At 40.0% G+C, this 17,108-nt stretch overlaps 1 protein-coding gene across 1 annotated transcript in view; it reads right to left on the bottom strand.

The window, feature by feature from the left end:
* The window catches only part of LOC139740176 (guanine nucleotide exchange protein smcr8a-like), a 78,454-nt gene that overhangs the window by 27,769 nt on the left and 33,577 nt on the right, over positions 1-17,108 (bottom strand). Inside the window, exons 5-7 of the mRNA XM_071650764.1 lie at positions 12,605-12,687; positions 9,855-9,985; positions 8,768-9,282 (exon numbers count right to left, since the gene is read on the bottom strand). Of these exons, the coding sequence (XP_071506865.1) occupies positions 8,768-9,282; positions 9,855-9,985; positions 12,605-12,687 (729 nt within the window). The remainder of the gene's footprint in view (positions 1-8,767; positions 9,283-9,854; positions 9,986-12,604; positions 12,688-17,108) is intronic.

Here is a 17,108-nt window from a genome sequence, read left to right as displayed (position 1 = left end):
AGACAGGGCATGTAAAGTCACAATGTTGGAAGTTGCAAAACAAAACAAAGAAGGACTTGGGATTTGTCATGTCAAAAAGTGTCCTACCCGAAAACAGTGTCCCGTTCAGTGAAACACAGGCCATTGAAAGTCAATCTCCCAAATTCAAAGATAAGCTGAAGCAGGTGGATGAGAGCTATCGTAGCTTTTTGTTTGATGGTGAGGTGACCCCATGTACTTCTGGTGAGGCAGGTAAGCCAGTAGTCATCCTGCGGGATACGGGGGCCTCTCAGTCGTTGATGGTGGGTGGTGGTATGACTTTTCCACCAGATAGTGCAGTGAATGCAAAAGTCTTGATTCAGACTGTTGATGGCAGTTATATGTCAGTGCCACTGTATAGAGTGGATTTGAAGTGTGACCTAGTTTCTGGTCCTGTTACTGTTGGAGTTGTTCCTGAGTTGCCCATGGTAGGCATTGACTTCCTGTTGGGGAATGACTTGGCTGGGGACAAGGTGGTTGCGTCTCCAGTTGTTTCGGATAAACCAGTGGTGGTTGCTGAAACTGAGCAGTTACAGGAGGAGTTTCCTGGGATATTCCCAGATTGTGTTGTGACTAGGTCTCAGGCTCGTAGAGCTGTTCAAGATGATGCGGATTCTGTTGATGTGGAGGAGAATTCCGGTGTTTGGTTGGCAGAAACCTTTTTCAAGGATTTGAATGATGGGGTTGCTGTATTAGGCTCCGAGGCTAACAGTGATGGACTGTTTAGCAAGTCTTCCTTGGTTGAAGCACAGCAGGCAGACTCTGAGTTGAAAGGCTTGTCTCAGACGGCGTGTTCTGAGGCTGAGGCTGAAAAGGTCCCTGAGTGCTATTATGTCAAAGATGGCATTTTGATGAGGAAGTGGAGACCTCCCCATAGGCCAGCTGATGAGGATTGGACGGTGGTCCGTCAAGTTGTTGTCCCTCCTAGTTACCGCGGTGAGATCTTGAGGATTGCTCACGAGTTACCTGTTGGCGGCCATTTAGGCGTCAGAAAGACAAAGGATCGGATCATGAGGCATTTCTATTGGCCAGGGTTGAATGTGGATGTGGCTGAGTTTTGTAAGACTTGTCACACATGTCAGGTGGCTGGTAAACCACAGCATTCAGTGAAACCGGCGCCATTGATTCCGATTCCTGCGTTTGAAGAACCATTCAGTCGGGTTCTAGTCGACTGTGTTGGACCTTTGCCTAGGACTAGGTCGGGTCATAAGTACCTCTTGACAATCATGGATATGTCTACACGGTTTCCAGAGGCTATCCCATTGCGAAATATCACTGCTAAGACTGTGGTAGATGCTCTAGTGCAGTTTTTCACTAGGTATGGGTTGCCCAAGGAAGTGCAGTCTGACCAAGGGTCAAATTTCATGTCAGGCATATTTCAAGAGGTGATGTATCGTTTGGGTGTGAAGCAGCTGAAGTCGTCAGCTTATCATCCCCAATCCCAAGGTGCGTTGGAGCGCTACCACCAGACCCTAAAGACAATGATTAGGGCGTTCTGTGAGGAGTACCCCGAGGATTGGGATAAAGGCATCCCTTTCCTGCTGTTTGCAACGAGGGACTCCCCAAATGAGTCGACGGGTTTCAGCCCATTTGAGTTGGTGTACGGTCATGAAGTTAGGGGCCCACTGAAGCTCATCAAAGAGAAATTCAAGACTGAGGATGATGAGGTCCACCTACTTGACTATGTGTCAAAGTTTCGTGAAAGGCTTTCAAAGGCTTGTGAGGTAGCTAGGGAACACTTGAAAGTGTCACAAGACTCTATGAAGAGAAAGGCAGACAAAAATGCCAAAGCCCGAACTTTCAACCCAGGTGACAAAGTTCTTGTACTGCTGCCCATACAAGGTGAACCACTGAAAGCCAAGTTCAGTGGCCCGTACAGTGTCAAAAAGAAACTCAATGATGTGAACTATGTGATCAGTACGCCAGATAGACGAAAAGATCAGAGGGTGTGTCACATAAACATGCTGAAAGAGTACTATGAGAGAAAGGCTAGTCAGCCGGTAGGCGTAGCTCAGGTGGTAGAAGAAGAAGTAGATGAAGAGGGAGAAGCTCAAGATGAGAATGGAAGTGAGCCCTCTAGTGCCAGGTTGTCTAACTCAGAGATGTTAGGGAAAGTAGATGAGGCACTGAACTACCTACCTGAAAATCAGAGGAAAGATGTGACTAGTCTGTTACACGAGTACGAAGAATTGTGTAAGGACAAGCCAGGCTGCACCCCTCTGGCTGTACATGATGTCGATGTAGGAGATGCTGACCCTATCAAGCAAAACCCTTACAGACTAAACCCAAGCAAATTGCAAAAAGTAAGGGAAGAGGTTCAATACATGCTAGACAATGACATAATAGAACCTAGTAAAAGCAGTTGGAGCTCCCCAATTGTCATGGTGCCCAAGCCGGATGGGTCTCAAAGATTCTGTATAGATTACAGAAAGGTGAATGCCGTGACGAAAACAGATTCTTTCCCCATTCCCAGACTAGAAGACTGCATTGACAGGGTCGGCAATTCTGCATATGTCAGTAAAATAGACCTTCTAAAGGGATACTGGCAAGTGCCCTTGACCGACAAAGCCAGAGAGATTTCTGCCTTTGCTACACCAGATGGCTTGTTCCAATGCAAAGTAATGCCATTCGGCATGAAAAATGCTCCAGCCACCTTCCAACGGCTGACAAACCAAATCATTGCCGGACTTGACCACTGTGTAGTATACATTGATGACATCCTTGTGTATAGTGACACGTGGGAGGAGCACATTACACACTTGCGGCAACTTTTTGATCGACTCAGGGAGGCCGGATTGGTGATTAATCTGGCAAAGAGTGAATTTGCAAAGGCCAAAGTGGTGTATCTCGGGCATGTAGTCGGTCAGGGACAAGTATTGCCAAGAGAAGCCAAGGTAGAGGCTATACTAGGCTTTCCCATTCCCCAATCCAAGAAGGAGTTGCTCAGATTTCTGGGCATGGCTGGTTTCTACAGGAAATTTGTACCGAATTTCAGCACTGTAGTCACCCCCCTAACAAACCTGCTAAAGGGCAAGGCAAAGTACACCTGGACTGATGAGTGTCAAAGAGCCTTCGAGAAACTAAAGGCAGTCCTTGCTAATGAGCCTGTTTTGGCAGCTCCTGACTTCGCAAAGCCATTCAAGGTGGCAATAGATGCTAGCGATGTGGGAGTGGGAGCGGTTTTGCTCCAAGAAGATGAAGAAGGCACTGAACGACCAGTTAGCTACTTCTCCAAAAAATTGAACACATACCAGAAGAAGTACTCCACAATTGAGAAGGAGGCTCTCAGTCTCATCCTTGCCCTCCAGCAATACGAAGTGTACTTGACAAATAGCAAAGGGGAGATCACAGTCTATACTGACCACAACCCCTTGGTCTTTTTAGACCGGTTCAAAATGAAGAACAACAGGTTGTTCAGATGGAGCATGATGACGCAGCCATATGCACTCAATATCAAACATGTGGCAGGCAAAAACAATGTAATTGCCGACGCTCTGTCAAGAGTGTAACATGAAGAGAGTATCAAAGGTGAAAAGTTTTCACCGCATATTATTTCCAGTGTATGTGTTTAGCATATTCATTAATGTGTGCAAAACGGTTTGATATGATTATATAAGCTCCGAGAATCCAAGCAATATCATTGTAAATAGTATCCATGAAAAGAGAACATGGAATTAATACAGCTATCCAAAAGGCATGTGATAGTATGTGATTATTGTTGCTTGACTTGGACTTTACCTCACATTCATTGTAAATAACAATGAGAAATTGTGAAGGTAAAAGAAACCCTTGCTACAGCAAGGCTTTCTTTTTCCCATGGGGGATGGTGTCACAAATGTACACACTAGTAGTTATGTACATGTATGATGTACTGTATGCATGGTTGTTTTAATGTGTATGTACACAGGCTGACCAGATAAGTGGAGAATTTTCTAGGTGGTATACAATGTAACTACACAGTACATGCATGTAAGAGGAAATATATTATAGCTCACTCAATCTAGAATGATTTCACCCATTCAAGAATGTTCTGGGAAGTGCTTACATGTTTGGCTGAGTGAGGCACTGTCCCTGTAGCCCAATGTGATTGGTAGTTATTCTTGGTAATGATGTTTTGTACATAGTTAGGCAGTGAGTCATCCAGGTTTCCTGGAACTCGGACTGGCTAGTAGGTTGGAGAAAGTTATAGAATGTGCTAGAAGGGGGTGAATGGATAGTATATAAGCCAGAGAAATTCTGCAGTAGGCAGAGTACCCAACACCTCTGCTCTGAGAGTTACGTCACTTCTGGCTCTGAAGCGACTTGTTATAGTCAGTCCTGTGTTACCTGCTGACCTGTTATGTTTGTGGAGATACTTGGCCTGGGAGACATTTTGCCTGTAGAGAATTAATGTGCCTTCATTGGACTCCACATTTTAATGTCAATGGACATTGCTACGGCAAAGCTGTGACGGGCTGGATTCCTAGCTGGACAATATAAAGTGAATCATCATTCAACGCATCGACTGGACGTGGTCGTTGGATTCTGCACATTTCGCTGGGAACATTATACGGTGGATCTATTGTGGACATATACCCTGGATTTATAACGCGGACTATTGTAACCTGTGCCTCTGGATTTACGTCGAAGGAATCATTCATCGGTGCATCACGGATCATTCATTTGTGCATCAAGCATCGTATTTGGACACTACCAGGAAACTGTAGGGATTTCGTGATTTAGTGAGTAAGTGATTCCATTACTGACTTATATTTGTTTCTAGTGATCATTATTGTACTGATGTGAAAACCGATTACGAGTCTGTACCCACAATATCACTGTTAATAAACCGCCTGAACATCAGTTGATTGTTTCTTTTGTGCGATCATTCTCAGAGTGATTTTGGTCGTAACACACTCAAAACCATGAGTTGTGTCACATTCTTTGCTTAACACCAGAGTCACCATTTTTGGTCACAATGAAACTACCTCTGCTGAAAACAACAACACTAACATGAAGATTTATGCTAACACCTTTCAGGCGTACTAAAGAAAAATATGTGCCTTTGGCACAGCTGGGACCCAAAGTCTAATTGTATGAAAAAAAAACACCATAATAAATTCAACTGTCCTGCTCATATGGGGATTACACATGTTAAGACTGTATAGTATCAACTACTCTTGACCAAAAATACAGTAATACACAAGTATGGTTTGCCACTAGTTCTGTCATATCATACACAGCACCAAAGCACAATATTGGGGGCAAGGGTATGATTCCTTAAAGCGGGGTTCCCACTATCACGATTGGCGCCACGATTGAAATCGTGGTCTTAATCGTGCAGCAAGCGTGATGGTCTTATCAGATCGTATCAGATCTTAAGGTCAATCGTGGCAATCGCGTTAATCGTAGGAAAATTTTGGACGGTTCAAAAATTTTCTACGATTAACACGATTAGTTTTTGATCGTGATCATCGCATCAGATCGTCTAGGATCGTATCCAAACGCAGCAAATCTCTTCTAATCGTGCTTCTTAATCGTGTTGATCGGGATCGACTTTTTCACTTCACTTCCGCTTATTATCATTATTATTTTTTGCCCATTTGCTCTTATTTTACTCATAAATTGATTTATTTTGTATTCTCATAGGTGGTAGCCTACATCTTTAGATTATCATTTCCAAACGGTAAATTGTATGACGGTGTGGGGTTTAATTGTCGTAATGTTTAAGGTACATTATCAAAATCATTTTTTTTTATGACTTCATAGAATGAAAATTGTATTACAGATTTTTAGATGTTTTCATAAACTATGTTAATGATGTTTTCATTAATGAGTTGCTATTACCATTATACAGACACACAAAAGAAGATATGGGATAACTTTTGTAACGAAAACAAAAAATGAGCAAAAATAAAATGGCAATTGTATGTCTGCACGTATTGACTGACGTCAGTACAAAGATGAGAATAATTTAATGAATCGTGCTTGAATGGGTACATATCAATGGCAAATGATTAATTTTTTAAAGTATATTACAGAGTTGTTGGTTTTTTGTTGTTTTTTTTTTTGGGGGGGGGGTGCAGTATCCTGCTGTTTGTGTATTGTACATAGCATATAGTAATTAAGAGTTGTTGTTTCATCAGCCATCGTTTGACCCGTTTACATCTATTTTGACACTTTTCAATGTCTTTTTCTGTATGTTTGGCAGAACATAATTTTAGAGGAAAATTTTTATTTTCAACTCTCATTATTACTGCAAATGTAAAAGTGACCATTGTCGTGGATGTGAGATCACTCGTATGATTATGACAATGAAGATCACTCTTATTATTTTTCACAGTTAGTTATTCAATAAGTGTAGCAATATAACCCCTGCGAAATAATTTTGCGTAAAACCTCCTTTTTTGTTAAAAAGTGGCATCATTTTGATTAGGGAGTCACTTTTCTGTTATGTGTGTGTATCAGTTATGTTAAACATTGTTATGTAAAACACTAAATCAAGCCGAATAAACCAAACTTTTGATAACCCATGAGATAACGACATTTTGAAATAAAAAGGCATATAATACATACACTTTGCGAATGTGAAATCGAACACATAAGCAATACTATCCATTCGGCCAACTTTCTTATATCGAGCGTATATAACACATAATACTATGTTACATAATATTCAAAATGATCCCATCCTCTTTCTTAGCTTCCATTTCATCATATGATTATTTTCTTCATGTATTGGAGAGAAAGGTCATTTTGTCTTGCTGGTTTTTTTTTTCTGGGGAAGAGGGGCAATCATCTGATCTTATGTATTTGGGTTCGTTATTTCATTTTTGTGAGGGGGGAGGGTGAGCATGTCGATTTAATAATCTATTAATTTCTTTACGTTTGACATAAGACGAGGGAATATCTGAGGTTATGGCTGGCCTGGGTGCTGCTTTCTCTCTGATAACATAATCGTCATAAGCAACACTGCAAAGGTTACGTTGTCATCATCGTCAACCTGTCAAGCCTTGCCATCATCAGTGGTTGTGGATAAGATTAATAGGCCTAATCACTCTGCATAATTTAATGGAAACAATGAAATCCATCGTCAGCCGGACTATAATATTCCCATTCGGGTCCAATCGCGCCTTAAAATGGGGGTCGCTTCTGATCCCGATCGTAAAAGATATCGTATCTTATCTCAGCAGCCCGTATTGGTTCGCGGTATTCGTAGTGGAACGTATCAGTACGTTGCTGCACGTACCAGATCGGGGATCCTGATCGTAATGGTCATGTTAGATCGGTACCAATCGTGAACTCAATCAGGACAATCCTGTCGGATCGTATTTGAACGGCAGACCAGATCGTGACAGATCGTATCGCTTGAAATAGACCAATCGTGACCATATCGCATCCAAACGTACCAACACGTATTGACTCGCATAATATCGTATCCACACGTGAAATTTCAGTCGAGTTCAACAAATTTTCCACGATCAGTTACGAATGTCCAATCGTGGCGTTCGCAATGGATCGCACTATAGTGGGAACCCCGCTTTAACTTGTAAATATCTAATCAAATATATTCTACAGCCATATAACAATATATTTAAACAAAACATGTCTGAGTGCCCTCAAAAGGATGTAGTTTGTTAGATGTTCATCACAAATAAAGCAAGTTTGATCTCATGATCTTATAAAATTTTTGTCAATTGCTTCCAATATAGATCCTGTTTATGAGGATTCTCATCTGAATTGATAAGGTCTCAAAGAAGGTTTATATCTGATATCTAATCAATGCTGCACAAATAACAAGCACAAGCAAACACTTGTATCATAAAAGCCTTCAGATGCCCAAGTCATAAAAACCTACCATATGCCATTTCTGCAAATAAAACCTTAGACTTGATCCTGTGATTGTCGATGTAATTTGCAGGCATTATGAATGTATTGATGGGACAGAAAGTCCAACGTCCAACCCAACCGCAACCATTCCCCCTTTGTGATCCACTGAACAAGCTGATGGCTACATTAGCTTGTTATTACAATTAAATTTCTATAGCTACTTTCTCATTCCTGGTGTGAACATTCTGCAAAGTGATTGGGAGCATGTCTAATACCATGTCAGCTTTAGAAATGCTTGAACAATTTGATTCTGTCTTTGTTTGTTTGTAAATTTCCTATAAACTGTATGACAGACATTTTTCATCAGTCAGAAGTCATACATATTAAATATGAATATAAATATCATTGAGGAGCGAAATCTGAAGAAAAAAAAACAGCCTACAGAGGAATGGTTGAAAATACAGCCAAGTGCTGTATATGCTGTTATTTTCGCAAGCAGATATTTTTGTGAATGAGGTCATCAACTAGGCATTTTTGCGAGAGGTTGTTTTCGCGAATTGATGCCGATGCTAACGTAAATGCACTACTACTCTAGCGTATGGAGACATTTTCGCGTGCTGTTAAATTCGCGATCCAACTGTGATTCGCGAAATTTGTGAAAATTAAACCCTTGCAAAAATAACAGCTTATACAGTATGTGTTATCATATTTTTTTTTTCAATCGAGCTAAAATATGCCATGCATTGTTTGTACACAAGAAAAAAAAAAAGGAATGCAAAATGTTACAAAACAAGTTCATATATAAATACAGTTCAGGCAAACTTTTACAGAAATCTAAGTATCAGCTTGAGTTTTGTACTTGCAAGTCATGAATGACTTTACAATAACATCAAATAGACAATAATAGTTTTTGTTCCACATCCCTATGAATCAAACTCACTAGAGCCGGATTGACGGCTTCCAGGATGACTTCAATCTCCCTGATTCCCTTCTCCGCTGACTCTAGCTCCTCCCGTTTCCGAGCATACTCCTTTAACTCTGCGATGATCTCCTCTTCCTCTCGTCGGATGTCTACAATGCTGGTGTTATCTCCCACTGGCTCCTCCCCTGGTTTGGAGTCCTGCTCCTTCTCTACAACATCATCCGTTTCCTTGGTAACTGCCTCCACCACTACCTCCTCCTCCTCATTCTCACCATCACATTCATCAAGGAGACCCCACGTCTCGTCGTCTTGGCTGCCACTGGAGCTGATGCGGGCGGTTTTGACGGTGGGGTTGGCTTTATCGTGGGTGGGGTTGTGTGAGTTTGGGGCAGAGTTCGTGGTGGAGTGTGAATTGGTGTTTGAGTTTGAGTTAGCGTTGAGGGTGTGGTTGTTACGGTGTTTGTGCCTCCTCGCCCTCTCCACCCTCGCCTCTTGCTTCTGTTCTGTCTCCTCCAGCTGTGTCTTGATGATTTCTATGAGGATGAGGGATGGAGAAAGAGTTTTATCATTGCTTACCAGGGTTGAATCCTCATAATGCAACATAGTTACAGTCATTTTTTTTTTCCAAACCACAACCCTTTGTGGGGTGTTAGTTTTATTCTTTATTTTTTTGTATGCTTGTCAAACTTTAATGTCATCACGACTCAGGGATGTGGCCTTGAGAAACGTTTGCAGTATGCTTGTCAAAAGACCTAATAAAGTCAAACTGAATTGTCCATTCTACTGGAAATGACTTATTACGATCATCACTCAACAGCTACAGACTTGTATGTTTTATGCTCTGCAAAATATGTTTTTCTTCAGCATACTTTCTGTTTCGGGTGCATTCAAGGCATAGCAACTGGAGATAGAAACCAATACGAACTGCCCCCGACCACAGTAAGCCAAACAGTTTGCAAGATACAGTGATGACACAGAAAGCTCTGAATGTTCAATAACACTAATCACCCAAATACCTGAATTCACTGGACCATTTAAACACAGTGCTCTCTAACACATATACATCTCTCGACACATTACACCAGAACGAGACTGTGTTACACACCTTTGGTGTAGATGAGATCTGCCAGTCGGCGCACCATCTCCTCCCGGAAGATGACGTAGTTGCCATAGCGATAGTACTGACTGACTTGGTTGAAGCAGGACATAATGTGCTGTAGGTTGGAGCGCAGTTTGCTGCAGACATGCCAAAATCAAAAGTGTTTGATAGTGTTATATTTATCCTAATATAAAATTGTGGTGTTTGGATATCTACTGTCATGTTTAGACACACACACACACACACACACACACACACACACACACACACACACATATCATACACATACAATGTACTGTGTATGCCTTATACCTAGCAAGTCTGATTTTTCACAAATCAGGACTTCTGAACGATTTCGCAAGTGGTTAAATTTGTGATTTTGGAGTACAGTAAAATGAACAGAGAAATGTATGCATGCATGTCACATTCATGTTGAGATCAAAGTTGATATTTTTGCATGGTTTGAAATTTGCGAATTCCAGACTTGCGAAACTCATGATAATAAAAAGATCACAAAATATATGGCATATTCTGGATACAAATTCGTACTTCACGTCTTCATGTAGTTTTTTTGTTTCGAGAGGTAGGTAAAGATAGTGTCCATTTTTTTAAGAACAGCCTGAAAAAAATGGTATGTAACAAATTAGTCTGAAAGTAGGGTCAATAGGAATATATGCACAATGCAACTAGTGTATAAATGACTTTCTTGTATCACCATGACACAGTAAGAGGTATCTCTGCCACAGAGGATAGGATAGGGTAGAGACATATTGACACCGGCATAACACATCAAGCGCCACACTTAAAGGGATGGTATAGTTTTAGTTGAGACGGGGGCTTTACGCTTCCAACTCTTTTGTGAGGTAATGAGAGGCCTCTTATGAAATATGAAAGCATACAATTCTAAAGAGGAATTCAAACTTTATTCGAAGAAAATTGATTTTGAAATGGCTAAGAAATCGAAGAAAGAGGTCCTAATAAAAGGTGGGGCCAACATTTTCTTATGACCCCTTTGTTTTACATGTACTTTGTTTTTTGGATATCTCAGCCATTTTAAAATGTATTTTCATCAAATAAACAATGAATTCCTCTTTGAGAATAGAATTGTATGCTCTTTGATATTTCATAAGTGGCTTCTCATTATCTCACAGAAAGTTAAAATCTGAATCCCCCATAACAAGCAAAACTACACCATCCCTTTAAAGCCTGCTGAATTGGGATCTTCTCACCGCAGTGGGCGAGGCAGGGAGAGGGAGGGTAAATGCCACCTGTTAAAAATTCATGGTTTGCCACCTGCTGGACTGATCAATGCATACATTGTACATCGACACCGGCTAGGAAAACATCAGCTGTAGGTAGACACAATCACTGTCAACATCATGGTTAGATGAGGAGGAGGAGATCGATGAAGATGAAGGAAAAGGAGATGAATTAGAAGAAGGAAAATGAGATAATGATGAAGGAGAAAAGGACAATGATGGGGAAGATGAAGATGATAATGAGATATTTGAAAGAAGGGTGGTGATTATGAAGAAGAAGAAAAGGAAGGAAATGATCATGAAGATGGAATGAAGGAGATCAAGAATGAAGAGGAAAAGATGATGATAAAAAAGAAAAGGAAGAAGGAGAAGCTGATGGAGAAAAGAAAGATAATGATTAACGAAAAAAGGGAAGATGATGAAGATGAAAAGAAGGAGATAACAATGAAGATGAAAGGATGAAGATAAAGAAAAAAAAAGGAAGATGTAGAAAACGAAGAAAAGTTTTTCTACTTCTCCCTCTTCTTAAATACCTGAACATCACCTGACATACCAAGTTATGTGTGGATTTACACTGGTTGTACTACGAAACATAGTTTTCAAACATGCAAGACATGTGACTGTGCATGACAAAACGAACAAAGAGTTGCATGCAGTGATTTTGTGTGAGGATTGAAAATAGGTGAAATGGGTCAACCTAGCCAATCTTGAGTTTTTCATATTTTCTGAAAGAGCAAATCTTCTTCTACGTTATCTATAGTTTTGGATTATAAAACAAACAGAAAAACTGTGTTTTTAGCAGTTTTTCTCAAACACTTTTTTGTAGAATAGTGTGATTAGATATGTCTAAAAGACAGTCCCCTTTTCATTTATTAAAAACCCTGTACACACTCTTCATTTTCAAGTCTGATAACTTTAAATAGAAATGATGACGCTACTGCTTCGAAAGTTGGCATTAATCATGAATAGAATGTGTTAGTAAAGCATGCTTAATTTCAGCTTAATATGATAATCCCATCACTGTTATTGCTCCAGTGGTTTACATCCTGTGTTTTGTCCCATTCATCTCACAGCTAGTGCGGCTTGGTAAAGATTAAGTGATTGAATAGACCCTTTACTTCAGAGCCTCTTTTCACAGTTCACACTTTTCCAGAGCATACATGTGCTTTCTTTCCAATATTTGGGTTAGGAGAGTCTATTTGAATGGAGTTATAAATACATCATTTTAAAGCATAGAGTCTGCATGCTCTATTGGAATCTGCCCTTGACGAAAAATCCATGTCTGGTGACTTTTTGTTGGTTTTGTGATGCAGGGTTACATATAGTACTGATATGGTATAGCATTATGCGCTATTAATTGTCAGTGACACACATTGTCTGTGCACGATGGGAGTTGATTATGCAGTACTGCTAGTTTTCTCCACCCCCCCCCCCTCTCTCTCTCTCCTCTTCATTGCCAAAAGACATTGAAGATAATTGATTTAGAGTAGTACTCACTTTTTATCTGCCGTGATGTAAGCCATGCAGAATGGACGAACGAAGCCCCTGGCATGAATATCATACAAGGTAAAGTGGTGGATCTGAAACGGACAAACAAAAATAAATAAATAAATAAATAAATAACAAAATGCAAGTGAGCAGTGAGTAACTTTATACACAAGGAGCTAACCACCTAAATTTAGCTTTGAATGTGTGTTAGAATGTTTTACATTCATGTCAAAAGCACTTCATGTCAGTGCAAGGCATGAATCTTGGACATACTGTAAAACGAGGAATGTTCGCGTGCATTTTAATTTTGTGAATTTTGCGAGAGCCAAGATTCGCGAAATTAAAATGCACATGAAAGTTCTTGTCTACACTAAGTGCATTGAATGTGAGAGGCAACTCGCGAACATTTCGCGCCACGAAAAAGGCCATCGGCTCCAATTTGCGAAAATTTCATGCCGCAAAAATATCGTGTTTTACAGTACAGTACTTTTTCAAACTCATTCTCCATGTAGACTACACAAAACTGATACAACATCAGGGATCTCGCCAGCGTATATCACCCTTGTCGGCCCCGACAAGCGTGCGGTTTGAAGAAGCAATTGCCGACAAGGGTAACACCACGCGTGAACTTGCCGACAAGGGTACCTTGCTTGACAAGCTAAGTTCGGACCAATTTCTCGCCTTTTTCAGTCTTTATTATCTGGCTAGAAAAGAAGCTAGATGTTGAAAGCAGCAGCAGTTTACATACTTATACAAGCGCAAAAATTTACCCACGCAGTCACCGCACCGATCACAACAACGCGGCTCAACAGAGCGACGTACTAGCTGATACCAGGGAGGTCTCACCAGGGAGGTCTCACCTCCCTGCTGATACACACCACATCACACACTTGCTCACTCACATGCGCTCTGATTTGGGATCCACACACACATGCACAAGCACCCAGCCGGTGTCACAGGCGATCCGTTCCGGCCAGTCGATAAGTTCCGCCGGAACTTATCGGCGGACTGTGGCCGGTATATAAGATCCCCCAGATCCAATCGGCGGGATTTTTGCCTCACCGCCGATAAGATCCCCCACCGCCGATTCGTTCCGGGTCTCTACCGTACAATGTATACAAAGTGGTAATGGGGAAACACCCCTTCAGTAAAATGTACTCTTCCAGTCTCCCTCTACAGCCAATGAACTTCTCCAAATCTCTCTGACCAGCCAACCGAACAAAGTTGCCAATTTGAAACCCGGACTACAAAGCGATTCCTTTTTTCCCCTCCCTTATCTCTTTCGTCGTCATGGTGGCCATGGTACAGTCACAGAACTCTGCTCTGTAGAGTTCTGCACGATGTGACGTTGGACATGCCAACCTCTCTCTGATTTGAATCATTTTGAACAGAATAACCGAATGAGTAACTGTAATTGGGATGTTCGGCATGCTTCATGTTAACTACTGTAATACAAGGACCTTCATATTAAACATACTATGAGCTCAAATAGTCCACCTTCATTTTAATGTCTATTTTCAGGGCACAGAGTCTAATCATTTTAGTGCGATATAACGACCAATATGATCGTCAACGTCATACATGCATGTTCGTTTGGTTCATTATTTTTTCAGTTGTAACAACTAAAAATGACGCGATGAATTTTGTTTTTGTGTGTTAAGTTGTCTTTATTATATGTTGTGTCCGTGTGTATGTGCATATGAATGTGTGTGTGTGTGTTTTTTTTCTCTCTATTGGGGAGGCGGTCTATCTATACACAGAGATTACTTCAAACAGGAAAGGTATTCTAAAGAGATACAGTATAGTTTTGGTAGAGATGGGCGATTGAAAATTTAACGTTTTGCAAGACTTGTAATTAGAAAGCACATTTGAAATAGAGAGCGTACGATTCTAAGAGAAATTGAAAGTACATTATACAAAATCGGTTTGGACTGAAAAAAAGACATGTGTAGTGGGCAGATAAGGTGGGTCCATCCTTTAATTAGGGTCTCTTTGTTTATACAATGCGAATAAAAAAAAAACGCAACAAGATTTGATTTCAAATTTGTGAAGATTGTGTTAACTTTACACCAAAGTGAGTAGCAACATCTTAAAACCATATGATACTCCTCTTCAAAATGATAATTATTTATGCATACACGGTCATGGATGGCAAAGTAATCATTCTTTTTAGACAATGGGTAAATTGGACTTGGGACCAAGTTTAGACCCTGCAAGAATCAATGCACCTTATCAGAAATTAACTTAACAAATTAATGGAATAATGACATTAATAACCACAACTTACCATTGTTTTTTTCGGATATCTCTTTTTAACATTACATCCCATGCCCCTCAACATGGCCACCATTCCTTCCCACACAGAGATTAGCTCTTTTCTACATCTCACGCACAGCTCTGCGAATCATTGTGGCTTGATGGCGTAGAGCTTCAAATTCAGTGATTCTTTGTCTCAGAGTTGCAATGTCAGGTTGAAGGGTAATGAACACTTTGCTCTTGAGATAACCCCAAAGGGGGAAAAATTGCAAGAAGTCAGATCCAGAGATTCTGGTAGCCAATGGCAATGCACACCATGATACAAGGCAATCACCCGATTTCCAAATACCTCAGCCAATCTGTTTCTTACTGCAACTAGTCGATGGGCTGGTGCGCTATCCTGTGCCCACCATAGGCGTCTGAACACACCCCTTTGTTGCACAGGGAAATTTTCCATTAATTCAGGAATCACATGTTAATTTAAAATTTGTAAGCATCCATTTTCGTTGCGGTTGTTTTCAAAGAAGAAGGGCCCTAGGTATGTCTCACCAGTCTGAACATTAAAAAAAAAGTGAATTAAAAAGGATTTATGCTGGTCTCACTAACTGAAACTCAGCCATCCGTGACCGTGTAAGAATAAATAAGATGTCATTGGAAAGAGGAGATTATATGGCTTATGATGTTGCTACTTACTTTGGAGTAAAGTAAACACCATCTTCACAAATTCGAAATTAAATCTTGTTGCTTTTTTATACGCACTGTAGCTACATATATCTCAGCAATTTGAAGCTAATTGTGTAAAATGAACTCTGAATTCCTAAAAGAATTGAATGCTGTTTAGTATTGCAGGTTTCTCATTATTTGTTTGTTCTGAACACCACCTTATAGTCAATACTGTACCATCCGTTCAATCTTGAATGTCTTCCCTTTCCATGATAGGGACTGAGGCCCCCAAAAATATCTTCTGTTAAAAGGGGAAGGCTTGTAACTGATCATCGGGAATCAGTGGGAATGCTGGGGGATGATTGTTCCAATCCTTGGGGGATTCATTTAAGAGTGCATTTTTTGTTCTGTGAAAATTATTTGCTTCAGAATGGTCTCATATTCAAGTAATGTGCAGTGTAATGTTTCCGGGTTAGCATGCCTGTACAGTCACGGTTATACTTGAATATGAGACCGTTCTGAAGCAAATAATTTTCATACAACAATAGATATATTAATGTACTCTTTAATGAATCCTACTAGAATTGGAACAATCTTCCCCGAGCATTCCCACTGATACCCATTGATCAGTTACTAGCCCTCCCCTTGAAAGAAATTAGAGTGCATGCAAAATATTGGGTCATATATCACAAACTCACGTAAATTTTCTGACTTCTAGTTATATCCTATAACTTGAATATCCAAACAGTGCACCTATGTCCGAAATCTGGTGTTCCATAAAAAAAAGTTACATTTTCTCTTCGTAAACATTGTTTCATTTATATATATGTACATACATTTTTAATGGAAACACATATTATATGCACATGTAAAAGGTGTGAAGCCAATAGTGGCGATGGGATAGACAGAAATTGAAAGAGATAAGAAAATGAAAAACAGCTATAATAAACTACATGTAACATGAATCGACAGGAAACAGACAGAAATATGGCTTAATGTACCCCAAAATGGCATCTTTTTAGATAAAAAGTAAAAAGGGTAAAAGCGGTAGGCTAACAGAGAGAGAAAAGAACAACACAGAATTAAAAATAAAGAATAAAGAAGAGATTTAGAGTGCGAAGGAGAAAAATAAGGAGAAAAGTAAACAAAGGAAAATTTTATTCATCTCGAGTTATAATAGCTTTACATCAACAGCTTAAAATAAAGAAATTTTAATCCATGTATCCATAAATAAATAAATTCAATTCAATTCAATTCAATTCGTATACAGCTGTATATCAATAGTTTTTGTATACATGCAGTTGTAAATGTCGGATTAATGTATTGTTATTATGGTGCATACGTTAATGTATGTTAATGTGAGTGAGTTTCATTTTGTACTCTATGACATGTCTGATTGTGGTGTACCTGTGATGTATTGAATGTAAATTTTGTTGCGATATCCAATGTATAAAGAATTTCCAGAGTGGACAATTTAAGTAATCAATCGATAAATCTCCTCTTCCGTTTATCCTATTCAGCGTGTAGACATTCTCTCCCCCTCTCTCTCTCTCCTTCCTTTAATTTTGTTTTTGCTGTAATCCTTTCATTCGTA

The sequence above is a fragment of the Diadema antillarum genome, unplaced genomic scaffold, assembly GCF_040938485.1.
Source record: "Diadema antillarum isolate AM-2024a unplaced genomic scaffold, OU_Dant_1.0 seq00000839_RagTag, whole genome shotgun sequence".
NCBI lineage: Eukaryota > Metazoa > Echinodermata > Echinoidea > Diadematoida > Diadematidae > Diadema > Diadema antillarum.
Note: the sequence above shows the minus strand (reverse complement) of the source record. Positions and strands in the feature narration are given on the sequence as shown.